The 11,834-nt window shown below is 40.8% G+C and overlaps 1 protein-coding gene across 1 annotated transcript in view; it reads right to left on the bottom strand.

Moving 5' to 3' along the window:
* Nucleotides 1-388: 388 nt before the first annotated feature.
* LOC111871550 (sodium channel protein Nach) overlaps nucleotides 389-11,834 on the bottom strand; it is a 17,598-nt gene continuing 6,152 nt past the window's right edge. The window contains exons 4-10 of the mRNA XM_033754299.1: nucleotides 11,241-11,464; nucleotides 9,526-9,658; nucleotides 7,782-8,067; nucleotides 4,875-4,928; nucleotides 2,930-3,098; nucleotides 2,243-2,349; nucleotides 389-1,052 (exon numbers count right to left, since the gene is read on the bottom strand). Coding sequence (XP_033610190.1) covers nucleotides 826-1,052; nucleotides 2,243-2,349; nucleotides 2,930-3,098; nucleotides 4,875-4,928; nucleotides 7,782-8,067; nucleotides 9,526-9,658; nucleotides 11,241-11,464 — 1,200 coding nt within the window. The 3' untranslated portion in view covers nucleotides 389-825. The remainder of the gene's footprint in view (nucleotides 1,053-2,242; nucleotides 2,350-2,929; nucleotides 3,099-4,874; nucleotides 4,929-7,781; nucleotides 8,068-9,525; nucleotides 9,659-11,240; nucleotides 11,465-11,834) is intronic.

The following is an 11,834-nucleotide window of genomic DNA, read 5'->3' as shown; positions in this document are numbered from 1 at the left end:
ATAGCAAAACACTTTCAATCAATCCTATCGCTCATTCATTATCGTCTTCTTGGGTTTGAAGTACAGGCATTAAATAATGAACTTTAAGTTCGACATATTTCAGTTCAGAATAATTACTTCTCTGTGCCGTATGTACAATCGTGAAGCAGTTTTACAAAATGATAGTCCTATATGTTGTTTTATATGAGACTGTGTCTCACTTATGTTCGATGGTGCATGAGAAAAGGGAAACAAAGAAGCACTTGGAACAAGAGCGGGAAAGTAATAAAAAGATACACAAATTTATCAATAATAATAATGAATTTATAATTTTATAACCTTCTTCAAATAATATTATTAATAAAGCTTTGAATATGAATTATGCTCATCTGTAACACGTGTGTATTCTGGTAGCATTTATGAAGGCGTACTTTACATTGTTGACAGTTCATTGTTTGTTATGTTAAATTGTTTGAACCAGAATTTAAAATGATGACTATTCTTGACCAGCCAAAAGGGCACTGGAACTTTATATTAGGGATGAGAAACGTATACAGAACTTAAATAAAAATACCCGAAAGGGTAGACAACTTTGGAATCATTGACATACAATATGCAGTACATACGGGTAATATTAAGATGGGTGCTGAAGGAATAGAACGTGTGAACTGAATTTATTGTGGCTGATGGTGTCCGGTGGCGGTTTTCTAGACATAGCAATGCTCCTTCGGGTGGTATAAAGAGGGAGATTGCTTGACTGACAGAGCGACTATCAGCTTTACACGGGAAAGTATAGATATTTGCAGTTTTTAGTTATTACTCGGGCTGGCTGAACTAAATGATGACTCAGTAACGAGTTACATCTTGGCGTGGTATAATCTCGCGCCAGTAAATATCTCTGTTTCTGGCACCAAGGCCTCTTATTTTATTTGCAGAATCGATATTTTTTCCGGAATTCTTATCTTCTGCTCCCCTGGCCGCAAAGAAGAGCCGGAGCGTGAAGAAGTAGACGAACTCTACGATGCTGATGAGACTGAAGCCCACGAATAGGCCGCAGATGCCGCCGAAGTTACCTAAAATTACGATAAAACCCGAGGAGTAATCTTACAACCTATATACAAACACAACACGTCAGAATGAAAAGCCTTAGGAACTAACAACTGATTGGACAGTTTTGAAAAATTATATGTGAGCTGGTTTTAGTGTTAAATTTGCACTTCTTTTGCTTCTCAGCGCCCATCTAAAATTAACAGTCGATCACTTCTAGCACGTTTTAGCAACTCTTAAACTGTTTTGTGGCCAGTGCATTTCGAAACTCCCATATAAAAGGAATTAAATATAACGAGTTATCACTTATTTCTGAATTCTGTTTTATCGGTTATTAGTAAAATCTTTTCTGTGGATGTGGACTTTAGTGTCGGTGGAGGTGTGACGCATCTAATCTGTAACTACCTCCCTTATTGGTCACTCAAACTCTTCCCGAGAACTGCATTCGGATCAGTTAGCCGCTGAACTACAAACCACAGCGAGTTTCTAGGGACTCCCTTTTCGATTTAGCCATGTATTTTGCATAATGTTTTATTTAATTGGTCGTAAAATCGATATGGAGGAACGTAGAGACCTCCAGTTTGTTTATCAGTCGTGTTTTGCAAATTGTGCATTAAAGGCCAAACAATGAAGCTTACTTCAAGACTAAGATCTGATCATGAACGCCTGAATGGGCTCTAGATTAAGAGAAAGTGACTGGCAAACTGTCAGTCGTATAATGACTTTGAAAAGAAGCAAGAAGTAAAGAGGAATTTTGTAGAAACGAAGCGGTAGAACATGTGGAGGACGAAGGCGAATATTTGCCATAACCATGGTGGGCCTTTGATAAGGCCCTGGTATATGGTTCAGAAGTTACGTGGTTGGAAGGTACCGGGTTCTAGACCACTGTGTCTTTTGTCAATAGAAAATGAAAAGTGAATAAATAAATACGATTTTTCTGCAGCTATAAACCAAGTCGTATAATATAAGGAAGATCTCAGTCATCTACGTCATACATGTCCTGGTGGCCTAGCGGTAAGGCACCGGCGCCGTAAATACAAGGTTGGTGGTTCGAATACAGAAGTATTTTTGTAATGAGATTCTTATGGAATTATATAGCGAAATGTAACATAAGAGGAAGATTAAAGCTCACAAATTGCCGTGGCATCGGTGGCCAATTGGTATTCTTCATAAAAACACAATTTTGTACTACTGTAACTAGAACAAAATTACTTACTCAGTAGGTCATACCAGTAATACAGCACATCTTGTTTGAGACGAAGTGTGTTCCTACTGCCAAAGTACAGGTGAAATACGCTGTGATTCTTTAAGGAAATGTTTTCTCTGTAACGTAAAATTTTCTGCATTCATTAAATCGTTCCACAGATTTGTAGAGTTTTACTAGATCAACGAAGCACAAACTGTGTTCATTGAACATAATTTGCTATGCTATTTCCCCATACATTATAATTGAAAGAGATTGTTTAAGATTTTCATGTGTATTTATTTTCTACCGAACCAATCACAATTTCTGAACAAATGAAAATATTTTAATCAAATTATGTGTGAAATTTAAACTGTCATTTTACAGCGTTAGCCTGCAGAATAAATTCCCCATTTCGTTCTGAACCCTTCTCTTTATTCAAGTAGTAATTTTATCAGCTCTATTGTCATTTCCTAATAAATTGCCTGTATATCTTGCCACTCGGAGTTGTCTGAAAATTATTTATAATTAGACTGACAATGAAGGAATGGGCAGACCAAAAGGGTGCTACGTCATTGATTAGAAGGAATATAGACGGAGATTTACTAGAGGCATATGAGGAAAGTTGGCTTCTGTAACTGTACGTCTGCCATTCTTCTTCGAGCTGGGAGATGGGAGAATACTATTTCATACTTGGACACGAAATCACAGTGGACTCACATGAAGCCTGATCGAAGGTAAGGAGTTTGCGACAGATGAGCTGAGGAGGTCTGCACGTGGTACGTTGTGTCGGAGCACGCGGGAGAACATTCCTCACACGATATGGACTCTTGCATCTCTGCGCCTAAACCTGGAATGTTCTCAGTGGGTCGCAAAGTGCTCCACTTCTCTGAAACCGTGCAGAGGAAAATAACAGAATGAAGGCCGTTCAACAGAATAAACACAAAGTTATTATCATTAGCGTTACGGCTTAGGCTATTAGACCTGTTCTATGTCCATTACATTAAAATCATTTTGTAATTACTGGTGTAGAGTTGGCCAGTTCTGTGCATCTTGGGAGCAAACTCCTAAAGAGAACTTAAGCATCTAAGAGAGAGGAAGTAAGGAAAACTGAAGGAACTACATATGAGGGGGTTTACAATTTCAGCTTTAGACAAAAGTAAGGTGATCAAATGAAATAGATCGAGATAAGCGGGATGGATTGCGCGCATGGAGAGGAAATTCTCTAAATGGCTCTGTCGGTGGTGTATAACACTCGGAATTACTGGGTTTTCGGACTTCATCGATCATCTGGTATTTTAAAAATTAGAAAACACATTTCGGAAACTGGATCTTTTTCCGTCCTCAGGTGAAAGGGGGACAATTACTTAGTTGGGCCCCTCAATCCAGTGACTGATACTAGCTCTTTCTAATGGGCCGAACTAAGTAGATGTCTTTCCTTCCTCACCTGAGGACGGAAACAGATTGAGTTTCCGAAACATCGTGTTTTCTATTTTCTAGAATACCGGACGATGGGAAAAGTCCAAAAATCCAGTAATTCTGTGCGTCCGTGTGTTATTGTGACATATTGGCCGTTCCTTTAACAATAGAGAAATGTCCGTAAACATCCTCGTGGTAACGAATACAGGCAACAGTAGAAGAACTGCCGTTTCTATGCGACGGCCGGTAAACAACTTCCCCCTCAAGAACGTGATGACAATAGGGAATGCATTGTTATGAGGTAAGCGCTGTGACTGGTTACTAGATGACTCAACTATTCAGAATGGAAGAGGTTTTCTATGCTGTCCGCGCCGCGGCTATATAACGAGAGCTTTGTGGAGGCGGTGTCGAATACCTCCACCGTGACCCTGCGAGTCCACAAGAGAAGTATACTAACCGAGCCAGCGCCGCTTATCGGCGAAGTTAGTGCCAACGTTTGCGGATAGAGGGTGTTGTGTGGTCAGCGCAACGGATTCCCACGGCCGTTAATCTCGGGTTTCTAGACAGAAACTAATTTTAGTCACGACTGATGAGTAGCCAATAAATCGATTTGCCAGTCCAAACCCGCGTCTTAGTCACTAATAAACTGGACATTATTACACATCATAATAAATTAGTAGTAAAGTTCGTTTTGCAAGAAAATAATGGGCCAGTTTATATTTTTGCATTTTGTGTAGTTCTTTAAGTGACTGAGATAGCTTGGCCAGCGCATTCTGTATTGCGACTGGCTACGGACTGGACGGCCGAGGTGTAGGAGTTCGAGACCAGGTAGGGTGAAAATTTTTATTTTCTCCACGTCGTCGAGACCGACTCTGCGGTCCACCCAACCTCCTATCCAATGGATACCGGGACTCCCTCCCCGGGGGTAGAGCGGCCTGGGCGAGAAACTGACTGCTCACCTCCAAATAGTGCCGAGGTCAGGAAAATGTGGATCTATACCTCCACTCTTCCATACACCTTCATGGCGTAGTGCTTTATTAGTTAAGCACAGGACAATTTTACCTTTACCTTTACTTTAAGTGACTGAACATATCTGACGTTAAGTGTATTAAGGAAGGCAATGTAATTTTTTTTTTGGTTACATATCAGAACTTGGCTAAACTCTCTCTTCCCAAAGGCAAGTTAGAACCACGCCAAACGGAAAAGAAACTAGAAGCGAAAAGTGATATTCTTGCTTCATACGTACCTCTGTATTTATGCAAACATGGAACATCCAGCAGGTTACATTTTCTTGTTCTTCCTGAAATTGAAACAAAAATTCTGAGAAATTAGTCTGATACAGCTGATGTATGTAAGGAAATAAATATGTTTCTTCTTCTTATTCTGTTGCGGGCATTAGGTCCTCTGGAATTTAGCAGTTGGGATGTAATTTCTGAAAGTATGGATATTTTAGATATTTTGTTGGACTAAATATTTGTGACAACTCTATATTAATATAGCATGTTTCTGGACACTATCCATCGTCCTGTTTTTATTTAAAACATGCAACATTTCGGAAACTGGTCACTTACTCCATCATCCGGTGGAACCTATTCAGTTGAGCCCAATGGATAGACCTAGTCTCTATCTGAGTAGGTTCCACCTGAAGACGGAGACAGAATGCAGTCTCCGAAACGTTGTGTTTAAAATAAAAAACAGGATGATGGATAATGTCTAACAACATTATATTTGTACTTTTATGACTCCTTTGAAGGAAAAGAGGCAGTGGAAAGGCCCATAACATATGTACAGAACAAATTCAATGTCCATGTCTCAAGCGGGATTCAAACAGCAACAACTCAACGTTCGAGTTATTGAAGAGCACCTTAGGTTGCTCTGCCCATTTGACCGGCGGAAGAAAATGTTGATGCGCTAATAATAACATTGTTACTTATATTTCATATAATGTGTTGGGTGTCCGGGTGGATGTTTGGGTGGAAGTATTATCTACGTCAAGGCCTCAGTCACAAAGAGGAAACACAGAACTGAGTGAACAATCGTGCATGTGCCAAAATGGATTCAAACCTAGGATTCCATTGCGTGAGCAATTCGTTATGTGCTCATTATGATCGCCCCTTGCAGTAACGCGAATGAATAAATCCTATAATGAATTCAAATTGATTCAATCACGTTCTATCGGTTAATTTGCTAAGTTCTGAAAAACCCTAAAGTAGAGTTGAACTGTTGAACTTTTTCCTGAAAGATCAATCGACAATTTTGTCCGAAGTGCGTTTGTAGGATATTTCCAAGTAAGATATGCACAGCCTTGCTCCCCCGAATTTCTTCTTCTTTCTAAGGTTAAGTGCATGTACTATTTTAACCAAGGCATGACGTTTGTAATACTGCGGTAGCGTAGTTAGTTGAGCACTCTGTTGCAAACCGGAAGGTTGGGGAATCGAATCCCGATGAGGCCATTAGATTTTAAGTTGATCTAATCCATCCAGCCGCACTATGTCCCTGGGATGGACTCTGCCTCTAACAGAAATGATTACCAGGAATTTTTCTGGGGGTAAAGGGCAGCCGGTGCGTAAGGCTGACAATTTTACAGCCATCTGTGACCACATTGTCTAGAAAATGTGGGTCTTCACCGCATGTTACAGAGGCAGCTTAATCTTTTACTAAAAATTGTAACAGGTAACGGGCTATTTCTGGTCTCACAGACGGACTTTGTGCCACATTTCTCAACCAGTAGTCTGCCGATTGCTGTATGTCCGCAAATTTTAGCCTGCATAATATTAGATGGGAAACAGTTCATTTAAATTGAATTATAGGAAAAATTTTCACCTCTTAGCTAATGGAAAGTCACAGTTACTGTTAAATTATCACTTGGTATCGCCGTGATAAGTGCAGAGATAAATAAATTAAAATTATAATTAGTAAAAGAGAAACGCTGACTTCTGTAAGTAATGACAGTTATCACATTTTGTGAAACATTCGTTAAAGAATGCGGAATTATCCGTGTTAGTAGAATTCAATCAAAGGAAATTAGACACAGTAGGAGTGCTGGATTAATAAAGAGGCAAATGATTGGGCATTTTGAAAAGAAAGAGACTAGCAGTTTTTTTACAAAGAGATACAGTTATCCCTATGCTTAATTAATTAAGCATAAGGCCTCTTAAACTTATGAAGGAATGGAGGTATACCTCCCCCCATTCTTAACCTCCGCACTAGCTGGAAGTGAGCAGTTGGCTTCACGCCCTGGACGCTTTACAAACCGGAGGAACCCGTCATGCCCATTGGACAGGAAGCTGGCTGGGCCCCAGGGCCAATTTGGACAATGTTGAGAAGAGAAAATCTTGCCGGGAATCGAACTCCAGCTGTCCAGAAGTAGCTATTCGCTGTATCGACTCAGCTATCCCTGCTCATACATTCTTATCAGATGTTCACGTATAATATTTATATAAATTTTGTAAAATTTACATTTCTAACAGTTGACTCATGATGGCGTAATGTACATAGGCGCAGGCTCAACTTATTCATAACAAGATTATGGAGATGTGCATCATTTCAGCCATCTATGGCCGAAACATGTTGTGTTAAGTGTTAAATGGTGATTAAACAACTGTTGCATTATTGACGGACTGTGGGTACATAGACGTTTAATTAAACATATGCAACAGGATGTGGAAATACAGAATTCCTGAAGTTTATGCGGGTTGGCTCATGGCATAGTTGTTCACGATGCACAGAAGATTGTGACTGATCGCGGGGCTTGGACAATTTGACGCCCACTCATTCTGTTCTATTCTATTGTACAGTTTCATCTGGAAGCCAAAGTTTCTATATTTGTTGGCCGCGCCGTAGCTCAAGCGGTTAGTCGCTGGCTTCCCACCGCGGTGGCCCGGGTTCAAACCCAAGTCTGGTCAAGTGGGATTTGTGTTGGACAAAGTGACGCTGTGGTAGGTTTTCTCCGAGTACTTCGGTTTCCCCTGCCAATCTTCATTTCACCAAATTCTCCATCATCATAATCACCCGGGGCAGGTGCAATAAGCCAATCATTGGCCGCCGTGCCGAGTGGACCCAACTGAATTCAACCCCCCACTAAGCGAATTAAATTAATTTTATACCTGTTTCTTTGAAGCGGATTTAATTACAAGATATGAATGGCAGATACCTCGAACGGGAAAGTAGAAAGGCAGACAGCCGCAGAGCGTGTGGATGCTGCGGATACGGCAGTTCATGAGACAGTCGCTGTAGGAGTAGGAGTCACCGAAGAGCAGGGAAAGCTCGCTGGAAAAGAGACAGCCCCTTTGCTTTCTGTCGAAGCTCTTCACGATGGGTTCAGCATACACTGAAGTCGCTTCTAACCGGAAGAACACTTCTGTCTTCGGAGGCACAAGTTTCTCTATCAATCCGCCACTGGGTGTGTCTGGGAAGTCTCCCGGGTTGAACACCAATACCTGGAAAGTACATCACATAAATGAAGTTCACAGCATGTAAAATATAAATTTTATTTTCATTCAAATAATATTTGTCCTGTTAAATTTTAAAAGAGAGGTAAAGCTATCTCTGTAACAGGCTGTGGAGGCCCATAGGGTTGTGATACTCCCACATTATCTAGACAATCGGCTCACAGATGACGGTAAGGTTGTCAGTCTTATGCGCCCTCCGCCCTTTACCTCTAGGAAGATTCCTGGTACTCATTTCTGTTTCAGGCTGAGTCGAACCCAGGGCTTTAGTGCGGCTGGAAGGATTAGATCAATCGAAAAAATTTAATGACCTCATCGGGAATCGTACTCACGATCATTCAGCTTGTAGCATAGTGCCTCAACCAAATACGCTATCGCATTCCCCATATTTGTCCCGTTAAGTAAATCAATTGCAACTTGGTTGCTTCTATCTCATCCAGCAGTTCTATCAGCAGTTCTAGAAGAGTATACACATCGCTATGGTAGCAGAAACCCATGATTGTGATCATGTACGTTTTGTCATTTTAGACTGACTGAAAATTAAATTTAAATGTATTTATTCTGGCTTGAATCAAAGTATTGTGGAATTGTCATGACTACTGTGGTACTAGATGTACTTTATATTGTATTAAATGTTATGGCCAATGCACGCCTCTTGGACACAGTAGTTATATATGGCATTACTTTGAAGATTACATTTGCTTGCGTCCTTATGCTAAGGACGCAAGCATTCATGCTTTTTTTTTTTTGTGGCGCTACAGACCCAATTTGGGCCTAGGCCTACCTCCATGAAACTCTCCGTTTCACTTCGGTTTACTAGATCTTACACATTCGGTAGGACTCCTTGGGCGAGTGATCAGCTCGTCGCAAGGCCTCTACCTGTAGACAAACACAGAAAAACGCACATAAACATCCATGTCCTGAGTGGGATTCGAACCCACGATCCCGGCTTCCGAGCGAGCGAAAACAGTGCATGCCTTAGACCGCTCGGCTACCGTGACCGACACATTCGTGCTTAGTGCTACGAAATTAGGTGGGATTCCCATAATATTTGTATGGTGATAGCAATATGATTAACCTACATAGGTAGGCCGCGCCATAGCTCAAGCGGTTAGTCGCTGGCTACGCACCGTGGCGGCCCGAATTCGATCCCGGGTCTGGTCAAGTGGGATTTCTGGTGGACAAAGTGGCTCTGGGGCAGGTTTTCTCCGAGTACTTCGGTTTCCCCTGGCAACCTTCATTCCACCAATTGCTCCACAATTAGCCTCACCTATCATCTGGAGCTGGTACAATAGGCCAGAACTGGCGCAGTACAAGGGGCTTAGACCCACCCCACTAGCATTAAAAAGAAACCTACATAAGTCGGAATTCGTAAAGTGCGTCTAATGATTGTGTCCTTGCGTCGTGACCCATATACAGGACCACTTCAAGTGGTCGTACTCTCCTTACCTTGGCACCGTATGATGAAAGAAGAGGGTAGTAATAGTCGTCAGGCTGTGGATCAAGGAGTACTGTCAGCCCCATGTGGTACCCTGGCGCACTCAAACGCTCACCGACAGTGACGTTCCTGGACTCATCATCGCTATCCAGTGAAACAATGAGTAATATTAGGAAATATCATCTTATTTGAGTCGCTGTTCAGGCCTGTGCCCAAAGGAGTGCTCAGTATTATATCATCTTTGACAGAAGGTGCGGTGAGGCAACGCATGGTTCCTGACGCTGGATGCGGGAAACTGTGCTGTATGATTTTGTTGTGACATTATATGCTGGAAGCTGCGAGAGTGAGCTTTCTGAGAGCTATGTCAGGATATCGATTCATCGATCAAATATATATTGAATATTTAGGAGAGGAACTGAAAATCGTTGACAGAAAGTAAGAATTAAAAATGTCGAGATGCTACAAAATCTAGTAAGAATAGAGTAAAGTATTTTCCCTAAATTACTCTCATACTACGAGCCCAGAAGTAGAACAGAACAAGAATGAAAATGGGAATGGGGAAAAAGATGTACACACGCAGAATGGGAATATAATTTTTCGGCATTCCTCTAAAATTGGGCACAGTCTATGAAATGGAAATCGTCTTTTATGGAGCAAGAGATTTCGTTACAGTGTTCATAAGAACCCTCAAATGAACTCCTTTATAAGCCAGGCTAACTCTTTTTCTTTAAGATTCATTGAAATATGCAAAATAAATTAGACGTACCAGAAGAAATTTCCCCTTTCAAATTCATTCATCATTCATTCATCAGTAATCTGTCAAGACGACAGGTCCACAGTCTCTTCCAAAACAGTTCCTCCACTTAATGTGATCTAGAGCTTTCTCTTTCAAAAGAGAATATCCTCTTCTGTCCCCAAGTTCATCCAGCATCTTCTTACGTCTTCTTCCTCGTCTTCTTGTCACTTCTATCCGCCCATCTATCTTTCCTTCGATAGCTTCTTTTAGAAGGCAGTTTCTGCGTAAAACATGACCAATCCAATTAGCCTTCCGTTTTCTTATTTCGTGTAGGATATTCCTCTGCTCACTGACTCTAAATAACACTTCTTCATTTCTCACATAATCGGTCCAACTGATGTTCTCCATCCTTCTTCAACACCACATTTCGAATCTGTTCAGGTGTTTCTGATCTACTGCCCTAAGTGTCCATGTTTCAGCCCCATACAAAACCATGCTCCAAATGTACAATTTCACTAGTTTCCTTCTCAAATTTAAGTCCAATTTGCTGGTAAAAAGATTCTTCTTCTTGTTAAATGCAGCTTTTGCCGTGGCAATCCTAGATTTAATTTCACAAGTACACCTTCCATCATCTGTTAACAAGCTACCAAAATGTATAAAATTAAAAATTGTCTGCTCTTCCCATATCTCCCATATGCATTGTATTCCCCTGGCCGTCCCGTGTTCAGCCTAGTAGAGAGCGGAATTTTATCCCATCATGATCAGTATGTTGCGAAAAGAAATGTGAGAATTTCAGCTTGTGATCTTGTATTCATAGTACCTACTTTGTCCATAACAAGACATAATATCTTAATTTGTGGGAAAGTAACTTTCCTTAAACTTGTAATTAAATGTAATATAACATTTTGTGAAGCCTACACATAGGAGTTGTGCATTTAGTAATTTTGGAGACTTACATTGCAGATAATGTAATAAAGAGCCTTATCTTACTCATCGAAGTTGTCAGTAGGTCGTATGTAATTGAAGACACAGCAGTAACCTTCCATTGACTTTCTCATTTTGAACATCTCCTTGCAGCTCTTGCCTCTGCCCATCCAGCGGCAACGGACCAGCAGATCTTCACACCGAGGAGTAAGCTGAACAAAAGAATGCAGCTTTATGTTAGAGGACAGCAGGAAGCACTTCTGTGTTTCACAAAGCAAGTATACTGAATCCTGCCTTAACATTTTAAACGCCATTGACCTTTATGTAGTATATGTTATTATTCCAACATGACAAGTAAATAATATTAAATAAGCTCATACGTTTGGTTGTAATTATCTGGGCCTTAAGTGTTCTAAGTTTTACTGGAGTACAAGTAATTTCATAGGTGCTCGTCACTAAATGTTATTCTCTCTTTTGTTGATGTACATCAACAGACGAAAAAACTCAACACGAAAGGACTGTCTTTTGTTTCTTAGGAAGAGATTTTCAGAACACTTAAAGCAACTGTTTTGACAACTAATTCTCTGAGTAACCAACCATCAACTACACAGTTAACAAGCCAAATTCCCAACCAACCAACCAACCAACCAACCAACCAAC

The sequence above is a fragment of the Cryptotermes secundus genome, unplaced genomic scaffold (genome assembly GCF_002891405.2).
Source record: "Cryptotermes secundus unplaced genomic scaffold, Csec_1.0 scaffold1264, whole genome shotgun sequence".
NCBI lineage: Eukaryota > Metazoa > Arthropoda > Insecta > Blattodea > Kalotermitidae > Cryptotermes > Cryptotermes secundus.
The sequence above is the reverse complement of the archived record's forward strand: the minus strand, read 5'-3'. Positions and strand labels throughout refer to the sequence as shown.